This window comes from Triturus cristatus, chromosome 10 (genome assembly GCF_964204655.1).
Source record: "Triturus cristatus chromosome 10, aTriCri1.1, whole genome shotgun sequence".
Lineage (NCBI taxonomy): Eukaryota > Metazoa > Chordata > Amphibia > Caudata > Salamandridae > Triturus > Triturus cristatus.
Window position 1 is genome coordinate 1,177,717,801 of NC_140593.1, and position 16,255 is coordinate 1,177,734,055.

Consider the following 16,255-nt stretch of genomic DNA (forward strand, 5'->3'; position numbering starts at 1 on the left):
AAGGTCACGGACAGTAAAGCGTCGGCAGGACAACAAGGCACGCGGAACTACAGACGGTTCAACGCCCGTAACGCGAGACCCCAAGGACAGGGACAGTGGAGCACGAATGTTTGCTAGAGGTGCGGAAGTGGCACTCACGCCACCAACGATAAGGGCTGTCCGGCGTTCGGAGCTAAGTGCGCATACTGTGGGTTGCTAGGACACTACGAAAAGGTGTGCCGGAGGAAATCCCCGAGGCAACAAGTGAAGTATGTGGCACAAGAAACAGGCAGGGGGGAAGAAGACGAGAACCACGAGGAGGAAGACGAGATCTTAATAGTGGAAGAACAAATACTGGGCATAGAGAGCTCGGTGGAGAAGAAACCGAAGTGCGACATGTGCATAGGAGGAGCAAGAGTCACCATGGTGGCGGACTCGGGATCGCCCTACACGATCATAAGGAGGAAGATATGGGAGGAAGATTTCGCAACGCTAACAAAGTATCGCCTGAAACCCACTGACATTCATCCGGTAACGTTCACCGGGGAACCCATACCTAGGGTAGGGTATTGCCCTCTCACCTTTGAATTCAAGGGCAGAACGTGCAAGGGAAAATTATACGTGGCGGAGAAAGGACCGTCAGTACTGGGCTGGAAGGACCAGGGGGAGTTAGGAATATAACTGAACCCAGGCGGACGCACGCAAGTGTTCATGACCGAGGACAGTCCAGACCAGGAGGCGCAGCGGTGGAAGGAAGAATTCCCAGAAGTCTTCAAGGACTCCATCGGTTGCCTAGCGAAGTTCACACACAAGATACACCTGAGAGAGGGGGCCCGTCCAGTGTCCCACAGAGCATGCAACATCCCTTTCCAGACCAGGGCAGCCGTACAGGAAGAGCTGCAGAGACTGGAGGACAATGGGATGATAGAGGCGATTGACAACGCGGAGTGGTTGGCACCCCTAGTAGTGGCGCAGAAGCCCAACAGGAAGGTGAGGTTGTGCGTGGATCTAAGGGAGCTTAACAAGAACATAGTGGTGGACAAGTTCCCGCTTCCCAGGATCAACGAGATGTTGGCTAAGACCCAAGGCGCAAAATGGTTCTCCACCATAGACTTGATGTCGGCCTACCACCAGATTGCCCTACACCCGTCATGCAACCACCTGACGTCCTTTATCACACCCTTTGGATGCCTCAAGTTTCTGCGGATGCCGTTTGGACTCGCCTCAGCGGCAGCCGTTTTCCAAACACTCATGTACCGGCTGTTCCATAAGAAGGCAGGCATCCAATATTTCCAAGACGACATCTTGGTTATGGGAACGTCCCTAGCGGATCACAACAGAAAGCTAGAAGAAGTGCTCACAGTGTTAAGGCAGAACGGACTCACTGCCCAATGGGACAAGTGCAAGTTGGGCATGAACAAGGTTACGTACTTAAGGCACGAGATCAGCCAACATGGCATCAAACCCAAAGCGTCCAACGTGGCAGCTATCAAAGACGCACCCATGCCCTTGAACAAGGAGGACATCCGAACGTTCTTGGGCATGGCAGAATTCTACAGTAAGTTTGTACCGCACTTCGCCTACAAGACCCACCACATGAGATCACTGCTCAAGGACAAAGTTGCGTTCCGATGGAAGGAAGAACAACAGCAGGAGTTCGAAGAGATGAAGAGACACATCAGCGAGGCGGTGCCCATCCAAGGTTTTGACCCGACGGCGCTCACGGTGTTAACCACAGATGCCAGCGACCGGGGACTAGGAGCGGTACTCACACAAAGAACCACCGAGGGGGCAACCAACACGATCAGTTTTGCGTCCCGAACGTTGGCTCCCAACGAGAGTAGGTTCAGCGTCATTGAGAAGGAAATGCTCGCAGTGGTGTGGGCAATGGAGAGGTTCCGGCAATTCCTGTGGGGAGGAAGGTTCTTACTGCGCACGGACCACAAACCGCAGGTGAAGGTCCTCACATCCAGCGGGCATGAACATGCCACTCCAAGAATCGCCAAGATGACGCTGAGACTCCTGGGTCAACTGGGAGAAGGAGTTAAAGTGGTTGATGTGGGCCTACCGGATAACACCCACCTCCACGGGTTACAGCCCGTTCCGTGTACTGAGAGGGAGAGAACCCTTCACGAAGGACAACGTGGCTTGGAAACGACTCACAGTACAAAGCCACTGGTCCCCAGCAGTCGTACGCAGGAACCTGGAGAGAACGCAAGCAGTGTACACAGAATATTATGACAAGAGACACAACACTAAGGATGTCGCACTCGAGAAGGGTGAGTGGGTGAGAGTCAAATTACCCACACAAGGGAAGAAAGGAGACAGCAAGTTCACGTCCCCGTTCCAAGTGGTAGAGCCTTACTCCAGGTCAGCCCTGCTCAGCGACGGGAAGATATGGTCCCAAGACCGAATGGCGAGATGCACTCGCGCCAACGAGAAGGAACCCGGTGCGAAGTCGGGCGATACAGGGGCGGCCAGTGCCATGAGGGACTCGGGCGCAGCAAGAAGGAGATCCGGCGAAGAAGACGGCAGTCCCCGGTCGAGAACAGGGCGACAAAGAAGAGTGGAAAGCACAGGACCGGTACCAGACACCCTGGAGGAGCTGGAGGCGACAGAATGGAGTTGTGCAGGACTCAGAGGAGAAGGTGAAACATCCTGCCTGGACGGGGTCGAGACCACCCCAACCCCAGGCGGGAGCAATATGAGGACACGATGCGGGAGAAGAGTAATGTTGCCTAGGAGGTTCGAGGAGTTCAGTATGGACAACAAGTAAGACTGTTCTATCTGGGGGGTTGTTGTTGTTGTTGTTGTTGTTGTAGAGGCTTGAGCGTTTATGAAGGGGGAGATGTGGTGCAGCGGTCTAGTCTGCGACGCACACTGCGTGTAACATCAGCGGACATCCGGCAGCGGCCATACTTTCGTATCGGCATTAGCGCGCCGAATTCAAGCAAGTACGGAGCTCCGCTCCGGCGCTCCTTATACAAAGATATAATAAATGGTGAATCCTAACGCACGTCTGATTGTCCATTCCTGTAGCTTGTGGTGAAGTGTGGTACATTACAGCTCTCAGTGGGGATCAGCGGATCGCAGTACGGCTCTTGCGAGTACACGAGACGACATGATGAGAACCGCCATAAAGCTCAATTAGCAAGATTTTCAAAACCCTTTTCATCTGAGCGAGCTGAGCCGCGCACCCTGTGAAGAATACTCACTGTCTGCTGTAATAAGTAAGCCTTTGACCGGTTATTTTACCCCGGAGATCGTACTCTTTGTTGCCTGACGCACACAAGCTGATATAGAGACCGTAACGAGAAACTGCTAAGTGCTTCACTAACTCGCCTTGCAAATGCGGTAGTCACAGTATTTTGCCATGAGTTCTGACGTAGGCAGTAACGAATGCTCTGTACTTTAATGCATGCACAAAGGTCTGACTATGCACTAACCTCCTATGCCCAAGGCCTAATGTCCAAACACAAAGGCAATGCCTGACTCTAAAATGGCCACCTTAAATGGATTATTCAACTGCTCTCGATGCTTCTCAATGTTTCCAACCCCCCACTAATACAACAACGCCTGAAAGTGGCTCACAACGAAATGCCATTGTAGGGAACATTTCATTGAAAGGGAGTGACACCCAAGGCAGCACCATTGGCAATAAAAGCGCTGGGAATAAGATACTGGCAATAAAGCACTAGGAATAAGTAAGCTCTACACAAAAGATGATATTACAGGTCCTATTGCAGAAATGGAGCATTTCTGGCAATAAATACACTGGGGTGTATGCTCTAGTTCTGTAAGTAACTTACAACGAAATTTCACTAAAGGGAATTGACACCCAAGTAAGCATTGTTAGCAGTAAAAACACTGGGGAAAGTAAGCTCTACGCTAAAAAGCTCTACTTTAAAAAACAGCACAACAGGCGCAATTACAGACAAAAAGGCATTGCTAGCAACAAATATTGGAAAAGTAAGCGCTACGCTGTATGCAAGATCTAAACCTAACCTGATCTATAATAGTAGCATAAGAGCGACTTGCAATAATGATCTGAGCGTCCCTTCTGGCTAAAGAAAGCAGTATTGATTATCCCAGGAGATACAGACCAAGGAACCTACAATATGAGAGAACGCTCTTCTGACCCCTCCAAGGTATATGACAAAACTTAATACAAACAAGCATTGGCATAGCCAATAGGCCTCGCTTTTGGGACCTTATAAGTATTTAGTTATGCAGCACAATATCCTTGGTACAACAACATCAACTGTTGCATGGCTAAACACTTATAAGGTCCCAAAGGCGAGACCTATTGGCTATGCTAATACTTGTTAATAACTATTGCTTTGTGTTGCTTACTCCTCGGTTTCTCAATTCAGCACAGCAACTTTGTTTGCTGCTCTGCATTGCGTGAAAATATAATAACTCCGCCCCTTGTTGCCTTACTTGCTTTTGCGTTTGTTCCCGTCCCTAGTTCAAATTACTATATAATAATGCCAGGGGTACTGAAAACAAATCAAGTCTTCTGTTGTTTTCTGTAGGAGCCCATCCCAGCACAAAGTGGTGCTGGTCCTGCGAAGTACACTGTGTAGCACCTTATATAGCGCAAATTTGACGCAAAGGAATCGGGAGCTCTTTTACAACAAACTCTGCCAAACTCTAAATAAAACATAAGCATTAGTGACAGATTGCACTAGTGTATTATGCAGTGGTGGTATTATGAAGAACGCGCATGAGGCACGAAAGTGCAATAATGAGTTATGGCCTTTACAACCCATCTGCCAATCAGTGTTGATAGAGAGGTCCTTGCAGTGCACCTTGGCGCTGCAAGGGGTAGTGATTTGTCATAACAAAAACAAACATTTACAATAGTTTCAGCAAACATGGCTTTCATTGTTATAAACCTGCTCTAGCTGACCTGGTGGCCACAGCCATTGACACAATACTCCATTAAATGTACAGTTATATGCACAGATTAGTTTTATGTGGTACTTCTAAGCAGATGGTGCTGTCACATCCATTTGGGGCTGCCCGAGGCATCGCAGGAGGCCACTCAAGAGGGCAGCCCTCTAGTGGCATTGGGCACCCCACAACCCCCCCCCCCCCGAGGGGGCAGGGACTCTGGCGGAGTCCCCTTCCTGGGCACGGGTAGTGCTGTGTCATGTCCAGTGCGCGCGGCGTGGTGAGGGGTATATAGGTCCCCCCACCACGCTGACAGCCTCTTTGTTGCACCGGACGCACCACGGTCGCTGCCTCACTGGTCAAGCCGTCTCCCACCAAACCGCTTTCCCAGCGTGGCTGGTGGCAGGAAGTATGGTGAGAATGTTGTAATGTTGTACTTTTTTCGTTTTAGGCGGAGTTACAGGGCGATCTGGAAGCAAATGGGTACCGAAGGGTACCTGTGCGCGGCACCATAGGGGGTGCCAGAGCCTAGGAGCCTCATGAGAAGTTCCTGGAAAACCGTGTTGGCGCCCCGTTAGTCCTTCGGGCAGTTGTGGGCCTGAACAACCGGGGGCTTGCCTTGCTACGCTCCACCATGAAAGGGGCGTGAGCAATAAGGGACTATGTGTCACGTGATCCGGGAAGAGGATCACCAGAAGGGGCAGCACAGATGGGGTTCGCCCCAGTGCTGCTTGGCTCATCAGGCGGGCAGGCGGCCCAGATGCTTGCCTGCCCTTGGATCGCCCGTAAGATAACCCACCATATTACATTACGTTGTATATAATAAACCTGCAGCAGTTTTCCCAAAACAATGGTGTGTACTTATTTGCATGCATGCTATGTGCTTGGGGGTGGGGAGTGTTGCCATGATGGTGCTATGCACTGCCACTGTCTTTAAATGCGCAATAACCCCTACTATCCTCGAGCATCTACGCTTTAAATGAGCCCCAGTTTCATTACAGACAGACACATTAATTTTTTAGACCTGGAAAGATGCTGATTTGCCGATAATAAATCACAGGCTGTTGTGCCTCCCTACCGAGACTAGAACATGGTTCTCCAATTTCAAAGTTGGCCACCCTAGCAGGTCAATGTTAAGCAGAGAGGTATCCGACAGTGGCGCTTGATGGTGGGCTTCAACGGTAAATGCATTTTTGAGTGTCTACGAGTCACAACTCAAGACGTATGGGGGCTGGGATTGTAAGGTAACCCCACCCTTCCCTAATTTCTCATAGGGTGGGGTGGGGGCCTGTGATGCTTACTCACCCCACCCCTACCCTATGGCGACTTAGAAAAGGGTGGAGTGAGGATGGAGAGGCTCTTGTAATTAGCATGCAGGTACGCCCGGGCTGATATTCATCCTGCCCGGTGCTTCTGCAAAAAGAGACATAAGTTTTTGCGTCATATAAGGGGTGGATCCCAAAGATAACAGATATGTATGGCCAGGGCTGCACTGTAACAAGCCCTCGAGAAGACACGGTGTCTGGCACATGCATGTGCGCATTTGTCAGGAGAAATGCCTGCCTGACTGCCTGACCCTCGAATAACGCGAGGATCAGAGTAAGACACCAGCACTACGGAAAACACCACTGGAATTATGGCGCCAGCTGTTTGCAAGGTTAAGTTTTCCTGTTTAATGTGCCAGCCACACTGATAAATAAATAATCATAATACACAGCGTGTGATGTGATTATTTAATTAACAATGTGGCTGGCACATAAGGCTGGTGGCACCGTGGCGCATAAAGTAAGAGGGGCGGTGCTCCACCGCCCAAAGAAAGCAGCTGCCACTGCTTCTGTGAGAAGGTGGTGATGGTATTCTGGCCAAGCTGGTGAGTGGCTGACAAGGTGAGAGAGCAGTGAGTCCCTGGCAAGCTGGTGAGTGGTTGACAGGGTTACAGAGCAGTGAGTTAGATTTAACTGCAGAAGGCTAAGCTCAGTGTTTGCAGAAGCGGGCCGCAGGCTGTATCCAGGTGTGCTCCCCCACACCTGCATCTTTTTGTAAAAACCCTTGAATGGTCTGAGTGAGGTGTCAGTAACTGCTGAGGCTCCCATCTTCTGTCAGTAACAGCTCAGCTCAGCAATTCCTCAAAACGGTTATCCTTCCTCCCAGCTTCTAGTTGCCTGTTTCCTATGAGGGATCTTTGTTAAAGGCTATTGATAACTTCTGCCAATTTTGCTTCACAAATTGCTCACTACATTGTAACTGCAACTGCAACCATACCTCTAAGTAAATCATAATTCTCAGTATGTCAGCTATCAGCTAGTAACCTTATTGGGGCATTCCTCCCCACCCACAAAAAGCTCTTTGACTTTGCAAGGAAAAGCAAAAAGTATCTTAAGGGCTTCACAAGGACTGGAAGCAGTGCAGATGTCATCATGCGATCAGGTCGTGAAAGGGTACCTCAGTTTCTGACAAGGAAGAAGAAAAAACTCCAATCTTTGTTACCAACAAACAGCGTCAAGGCCAAACCAGCAGTGGAAAACCAACCATTAATATTACGAGTGGCCCGCATGTTTTAGAGATCAATAAAAATTTCACAGAAAATTTGATTTTCTAAAGGCACAGGCATGGTAAATATTTCCACCTCAGGTGACATGAACTCCCTTCCAAGATAGTATTTCACCAACTAAAAACAACAACAGCATTCTTCAAGGGCCTTCAATCCTACCACCTCAGGTCAAGCTCGAAGAGAGTAAAGAGTTTGCCTGGGGATCGGTAAGCTATCTGTAGCTACTTTCATTGAGGTCTTTATCTCCACTACCCTCCCATGATCAAAAGTCATTATACACACTCCCCACCCAGATTGCTACTAATGATCAGAGCTCCACTTCAATTTGATGTTATAATTGAAATTAACCAAGAGAAAAACACCCTGGGCTCATGCCCGGTAGCACGATCTCTGCATGACCACCAAGGATTTGGTCATTTGGAGCCCCATCAACTGAGAACGGGCTTTGCGCTGGGCTTCTCTCAGCAGTCTTTAACCTTTGAAATTAGTCTAATGAAATAGAGAGAGCAACCTGCTGACATCCCTATAAAACATGATCCCCAAAACAACAGACTCAGGGTTGGTGTGGGACATCTCAGCTGACTCTCAATGCTCTAACATATCAGTCAAACAAAATGGATGTGCAAGTAAATTTACTGAACCTTATAACTGTATCAGTCTCAGCAATTGATCAGAAGCTGGCCGACTTAAACAATCTGATTATCTGTGCACAGGTGTACATGGCTACAACTATCACAGATTGTGCCTGCTACTCGATGGTCAATAAGCTTGCAACAATCACAGAGGCTTTGACCACGTTGATTGAAGATCTAAAACGAAGCCTCAAAACCCCTTGGCATAGTAAAGATCTGTAACCACTTGATCATCAGCCCCTCGCAAGTGGTGGCTGCTGGGTCCCCCAAAAACAAAGAGGATGTGGAGCCCGAAAAGGGAATGCTGGGTCTTTGAAATTTGAGGAACCTCCCCAAAACACAATTCTTATAGAGCTCAAAGTGTTAGCAAATCGTAAATTCCCCACAAGTTCCATTAGAGATGGTAAAGTCCAAAAACGTTAGTAAGAAACAGAAAAAGAGCAAGCTTAGTCATTGTTCCTGCTGCAAGTACAACAAGGATGTGGAACAATAAAAATATTCGTGCACCTAAGGCAAAACCAAATGAAAATGTCAGTAATGGCCCGTCAGGGAAGGCCATATTCTTTCCGCTATTCAATAACACACCAGGAACACTAATTGCAGGAAGGCCTATTCTCGAATCTTTCACTACTGATGATGATCTAATGGGGCCACACCTCATAAAGATGTTTGCTACCTCACAAAGCTAGCACAGCGAGACAAATGTTAGTGATGTGGGCCAACTACGACAAGAAAATCTGTCCAACAATGCTGGCAGCTTTGAGCCCTCAATATTCAATAACAGTGCATCCTCCCTTCCAGTCTTATAACAACACTGCTTGAAAAATTGATCTGTTGACACTAACCCTGGGGTGCCACGACATATAATAGCTTTTACCATCTCCCAGACAGCAACAACTGATATCACACTGGCTCATGAATTGAGAGATAGCACTATAGTCAGGACAATATCTGACCATATTGGCCAAACAACTGGCAAATCTTTTGCGTGCAACCAAGCAATCTTCACTCCGGAATTTCAGTCCAAAGGAAAAACAACATCCTCAACCGGGGTAACACCCTAAAATTATTACATGAGGTCTGCTGCCTAGACAAGGTGAACCCGGAGGACATCAAATCCATCAAATTTATGGCTTTGATGGGTAGCAAGTTGCAAGAATCAACTTTGTGACCTGGACTGTAAACTCACCAGCTAGGATGGTCCTCTGGGAAAAAGAGTGCTTCTTGGCGTGGGGCATTAACATCAGCATGCCTCCACCAGCAGCCTATCGGGCACTATTTGTTTCCCTAAAGGAGAACTCAAGCTTACATGACCCAAAAAATATCAAACAAACATATTCGATCCTTAGAAACCCTGTTGGAAAATCACCTATATCTGCTTTTTTATTGCATAATAATACTCTTTCTACAGCAGACAAAAATAGCAATACGCAGCTAAATTTAGACTCGCTCACAGCATCCCTACATGGTGACAATCGTTCATTACAACCTAAACCTCACAAATCCCAGCCATCTCAACCATCTAATCAATTGAAAAGACTAAACTTGTGCTCGTGGAACTTCAATGGTGTTCAGAGTAGACCCAAACTCAAGAAAAGAACCTTACAGAACTCCTGAGGGGAAATCATATCATCTGCCTGCAAGAAACTTGGGCACTCCAACATTTCACCTTCAACAGAGTTGCTGGCTACTTTAGCCCTGTGATCAAAAACAAACAAGTCTGGGTGTCCAAAGGGAGGCCTGGCCACCTTTGTAGCTGTAGCACTGCAGTCAGAAAGTGAACTAGTTAAATCAGAAGACGATAATATTTTAATAGTAAAACTCTAAAAGTAGCATCAAGAAATTGAAAATGTTCTCCTACTGATCGAATTCTATATACACCCAGACTCAGGATCCAGGAATTTGATAGCATCTAAAATATCAAACATTCTATTAACCAGCCTACAGGATCAACTCTCTCCAGACATCCTCGTTACAGGCGACTTTATTGTGAATCTGTTGTGTCAATTTGCTCGAGAAGAACAGGATCATCTCTGGACCGTCCCCATTCAGTCTCTTACAGATGCAAGTAGGAAATCGTAAGATGCCAATGATGTGGCATTAGTGAAAGACCTAGACTCCCAAGGGTTAAGAGTGCTGAATGGCAAATAACAATAAGACACTCCACCAGAACAGTCCTACTATTCAGCAGACTTGCATTCCACAATAGATTATACAGCGGTCACCTTCCCTTTAATTTGTCAATTCAAATGTTTTCAGATCGAAAAAACGGTCGATAGTGACCACAACAAACAAAGTATAGAAATTCCTGTGCAAAGCCTTCTGTACCAAAAGGCACTCTCCTTGCCGGAAGAGCTTGGGAATATAAACCATCAGAAGCTCTGTTGGTCAGAAGACACAATAGGACGCATTGGTGGCACAGCCCTAGTACTTGCCTGTTCCTGACAAAACATTTAAAATTTTCCCTAAAGGTGATAACCTCTACTTTACAAAAAAGGCCATTCTACTCTACTTACACCCTCAGCCTGGGAGCTGTTCCATACACCTTCTCTGAGGAACAAACACACAGCTCAGTACAAAGGAGCAGGCAGGATAGGCTCCAGGACCAAATGGTCTACCATAATCATTGTATAAATCAAATCTAACTCTCTTCGAGAAGAGTGATCATCATCGACCCGAAAACTACCTCTTGATCACCCTCTTAGATACTGAAGAAAAACACTTTGCAGTTCTGTTGCTTGCACATCTGGTGCTGGTGTGTAGTTCACATTAAATCTATATAAGATCTGCACCTTTAGACAACATAAACTGTAGGATTGGTGTCCAGGACCAAGGAGAGTATAGTTCTTGGCAACTATCAAACATGACAACTCTGCCCCATCAGGGATCGTGGAAACAGTACAATACTTTTTGCTCAGTCACTCGTGCTCACTTTGTCTCAGAGAGATACAAAGAATAAATGGTGTGGAATTTTTCAATAAACATTTATTGAACCAGCATCATTCTAGTTTAAAATAGGTGTGCTAAAACAACCATAAGACAAAAAAAGATATAAATGATTATAAGCACTAAAAGAGTAAGGATGGTAGAATTCTATCATGGTGCTAAAACAATGAATATATGCAAGCATATAAATACATGACAATAGTAATGCGTACTCCTACGATGCAACCCTAACTAGATGTACCTAAGTGTACCTAGCATGTATGTAGCTGTAGAGCCAAGAATCCCCCTAGGCTGAAACCAACCCCATTACCTGAAGTGAGAAAATGTGGGACCGTGTAATGGTCTCAAGAGGGACACCATGCAAGTGATGTCAGACCACTGCGAGCTGGAGTGTCTGCGTGAAGGAACTTCAGCGTCTTTTGTCAGTGTGTCAGCATGGAATTCTTTCTCCTCTGCCAGACCCAGCAAAGATATGGTGTATACATACTCAAAAGGTACCCTTAGGGGTTCTACCTTGCTGTGTCATGTCAGCCGAGGATAAAGGAAGGGATGACCCTTATACATAGTTATTATGCAGAAGATGGTAATCCTGCTGTGATTCTGAGAATCCTTATGCTAATTAATGAGGCTTGTTTTCAGGGAAAACCACACAACATTTATGCAGCGCTCAACTAGGTAAAAGGTCAATACCAAAACCTATTATGTAGTACATTGGTACGGTAAATGTAGGTGAAGGTTCAGGTGACTACTAAAGTCTATATTTGGGTACCCTCTGAAACATAACAGTGCAGTGGGCAGAAGATAACCAAATTTTCCCCCCGAATCAAACAGGGTTTACTGAATGGAATGGCACTTCGACCAACATCCTGGCTCTATAATTATAATAATGAACAAGCTCAAGCTAAAAACACAACCGATCTACCTCTGATTTAAAAACTTTAAGGCAGTATTTGACTATGTGCAGCACAACCTTCTTTGGCAAAAGCTGTAATTTTGGGGCATCCGACTCACCTCTTAAAAGCTATACAGCTGTTATGCATGGGTACCTGAGCAAGGATGAGAATGGAAGATGGCCGCAATTTAAATACAAACCTTCAAGGGCTTGATGCAAGGTTGTATCCTGGCACCATATTTTTTCAACCTCTTTAGGGCTGAACTTTCCCCCGCCCTGGATGCAGTGCAAGTGCATGCCGCCAAATTAGGTGCCATGCACATTTCAGATCTTTTATACGCTGATGATATGATCCTCCTCAGTCAGACAAAAATTGGCTACAAACACCTTATTGATAACTTATTTCAATATTCCTCAGCTAGTGGCATGACAATAAACTTGAAAAAACTAATAATTGTGGAATTAAGCAGCAAAGGTCATAAATAGGTCTTGCACGGTCATCAACTGGAGCCAGTAACAACATACAGATATCTAGAAGCTCTTTTCGATGATAGAGGCTTCTTCCAACAGCATAGGAATTATCTGCTAAGTAAAGTTAACACTTTGCTCTTTGTTTCTTGCACCCTACAAAGATTACTGAATGGACCAAGCTATTGGCCTCTTTTGAAAATATTGCCATCAAAACTCATGCCGAGAATTTTCTTCTAGAAGTGTAGCCCCTCGAGGCAGAAACTTAGCAACTATAAACTCAATCGGTTCTAAAATATTCAGATTGCTGATTCACCGCCCTTCAAAGGTTTTGCCAGCCCAGGTAAGGTTGGAGTTCAGCTTATTAAATCAGCTCATAGCAAGGAAAGGGGTCTACATAAAAACATGGAAGAGAATCAGGTCCTCCTCAGAAAACCAATTGTGCCATGTGCTCTGGCAGGATCTTCAAGCAAATGAAGACTACAGTTCGCTGGTATCTAGACCTGACCATCGAAGCCCTTGGTGTTCACTCAATGTGGGAAAATCCCCCATCTCCAGTTTCCTTTAAAAAAACTTGTCAATCGGATCATGAAAAAAATATCTGTGCTCGAAGACAAAGAGTCCTTATCTTCCAGATCGCACACCTGGACAATCTTAAAGGAGTACAAGATACTTAAGCCTGAATTTTACTTAGAGGCTGGCTGGTCAAGACATTTGAAGGACAACTTCATGTGCTGTTGCTTTGAACTCCTTCAGGCAAAGTCCACACAAAGTCATGGAAAAGGGCCACTGAAAATGTCTGATGTAGGCTGTGTAGTTCTGGGGAAGAAGACATTACACACATCGCATGCCTCTGCTCAGTCCTGTTAAGAGAATGAAGATTACTGCTGAAAATCCCTTTCAATCAACATGGTATCTGGACCTGCAGGCAGGCGGTGATTTCAAGCCTAAGGTTTGCAGAAAAAATGTTTGTTTCCAATGATGTCATGCAGCGCTAAAAATCAGACACATTACTTCTCTGCACTTTGCACTTTCTTAGTCTGTACTTTTGTCTGACGTAAAAGGGCTTGATACATGGGTTATCCAAAATTGATGCAGCACTTGGAATTTAATTTGCTGGTAATTCCCATATTGTATTTTTCTAACAAACTGATATATATGATCTTGCAACTTTGTCTGATTGTCAAAATATTCTGAAATATGGTTCATTCAAAAATGTCACATTCTAAATTGCTGTCTCCTTCTACATTATATTTGATATATTTATATCTTAACAGACTATTATGAAATCGACAGTTTAGACTCTACTGTTCTTATTTTTTTCCAGAACTTTTGGTTCTTAACGTTTTAATTTACTGTACAATAAAATCGACTATGACTATACCCTCATCACATCCTAATTTCTGTATATTAATAGTCTCATCATCTAATACAGATTTTCTGAAGAGCCCCTTTGATTTCCTTGTTCCTCAAGCTGTAGATGAATGGGTTTAGCATTGGAGTCACTACAGTGTATATCACACTGATCGCTTTGCCATATTCTAAGGAGTAATTTGATGATGGCCGGAGGTACATGAAGATAATTGCACCGTAGAACAATGCAACAGCAGTAAGGTGTGATGTGCAGGTGGAAAATGCTTTGCCCTTCCCCTTTGATGATTGCGTCTTAAGTACAGTGGAGATGATTCTGATGTATGATATCAGAATGAATATCATGGGCCCCATGGTGATGAAGGAGCCCTCAGTAAAAATGATCACCTCAATTGAAAAAGTGTTAGAGCATGAAAGCTTCAGCAAAGGTAGGACATCACAGAAGAAATGATGGATTACATTGGAGGTGCAGAAAGATAGCCTAGCAATCATAACTGTATTCATCAATGAATGCAAGCACACTATCACCCAGGAGCCAGCCACCAGTAGGACACACAGTCTCCAGCTCATGATGGTTGTATAGTGCATGGGGTCACAGATTGCTAAGTAGCGGTCAAATGCCATCACCGCAAGGAGGAAGCCGTCCATAACTCCAGCACAGAAGAAGAAATACATCTGGGTGATACAGCCATAGAATGAAATGTTCTTTTGCCCAGAAATGAGATTAAACAGCAGTTTGGGCACTGTAGCTGTGGTCAAGCAGAGGTCCACCATGGACAGATTGCAGAGGAAAAAATACATAGGGGTGTGCAACTGACGACTTCTGATGATCACCGAGATGATGGCAACATTTCCAGTCAGGGTGGTAGAATACATGATGAAGAAGAGCACAGAGAGGAAACTATCATTCTTTGGATTACTCGACAGTCCCAGAAGAATGAAGATATCCACAAGGGTTTGATTATCCATCAGGACTGAGTCGAAGTGCCTGTAACAAGAGACCAGAAGAGACATCATTAATACGCTATGATAGATATGCAGCAAATATGACACATGTTGAGGTCTTTGACTCAATGAAAGAAAAATAATATTGAAGTTCACTACAATTGCCTGCTGAATTACACAAAAGCTGCCATCTTTGGCCACGTCCTGTGTTCATGGGTGGTGCAGGCAAAGACAAGGGGTGAGGAGCAGTCTGCTAGATTGGAATAGATAGCTCTTCCGTGTGTTAATGGTAGTTGCAGTGCCAGTCAGGGTATTTGGTGATACAGTTTGGGAACTTCTGTCATTTAACAAGTCCAAGTGAAGTCAGACTAGTTGGACGAGCCTCCAAATAGTAACTCAATAAAAGGATCCACGTGGCCAGATCTACTGATATGGCAGGATCCCCAACCTTTTGTGACACATTAGCAAACTTTGTGCTCCAGTCAAAATGGTGAGTGACATCTAAATCACAATGTAACATGTCTGCATTGAAGAGTAATGAAAGCATTGAAGCATAAAATGTTGCAATGAACACAATATGCTGAAAGTATGCACCTACATTTGCACTAATCAGCAATATTTTGCGGGGCATTTACTGGTTTATTTAAGGCACAATATAATACCCAGTAACAATGACCAAAATCAGTTTGGGTCTAAAACCTGTTATGGCAAAGAATTTGGTTTTTCCAAGGGAAATTTGAAAAATGATGGCAAATTCTAAATTTCAAAGAACATTATGTCAGGAATACGACTCAATACTGGAATAATTAACAGGATCCTTTGCTTGATTTCTGGCTGCTCTCCATGCAGCGTGTTGGGCCTTATGCTTGAAAGCTTTGGAAGATGGCATGCTCCAGACTGATGTTTATACATGATCTCAAACTGCTGTGTGCTGGTACAATGAAGGAGTGCAGTGCTGTTCTGCAACTTGTGCCATCAGTATGGTCGTCACTTCTTCTATCGAGGGTGGCAGCCCCAAACGTTTTTTATTTTCACTGCACCTAACGCTCTGTGTCCCTTCTGCTCTCACTATTTCAGCCTCCATGGCCAACATCTCAGTTTAAAACCCTCTTCTCTGAATACTTGGATCACCATGGTGAAACAAAGGGGGGAATTATGCTTCTTCACATGTCACGCTCTATTGTAAAGCGCTTTGACACCTCTGTGTAATTGTAATGTCTGCGCTATTTAAAACCCATAAACAAATAAATTATGGGATTTGCGAAATCTATTGCAGTCTGGCATACGTTTTTTTTTTTTTTTTTATTGAGTTTTTGGCAATACAGTTTATCAAACATAAACAATATGCTGGGAAAAAGCATCATACATCAACAAAGAGAAAAGAAAGAGAGATCCACACAAATCATATATAAGAAAATTTCAGCAATTTAAAATATAGTAACAAATATCGAAATCTGTCTACCCCATTCAAAGAATGACTATTAGTCAAAGTAAGATTCCCAAATTTTGGTAAATTTACGTAGTGCCCCGGTCCTTTGTGCAAAAATAAATTCGGATTTCCTGACTTTCCTACTT

The 16,255-nt window shown here is 45.0% G+C and overlaps 1 protein-coding gene across 1 annotated transcript; it reads right to left on the bottom strand.

Annotated features, from left to right (window-relative positions):
• Positions 1–13,786: 13,786 nt before the first annotated feature.
• LOC146796936 (olfactory receptor 1f45-like) lies at positions 13,787–14,704 on the bottom strand. Its single transcript, XM_085630271.1, has one exon. It carries the CDS (start codon positions 14,702–14,704, stop codon positions 13,787–13,789), a length of 918 nt encoding a protein of 305 aa, XP_085486397.1.
• Between the last annotated feature and the right edge of the window lie 1,551 nt (positions 14,705–16,255).

Bases quoted from the DNA above. Each gene is read 5' to 3' on its own strand.
- LOC146796936 (XM_085630271.1), bottom strand. From the start codon at position 14,704: ATGGATAATCAAACCCTTGTGGATATCTTCATTCTTCTGGGACTGTCG.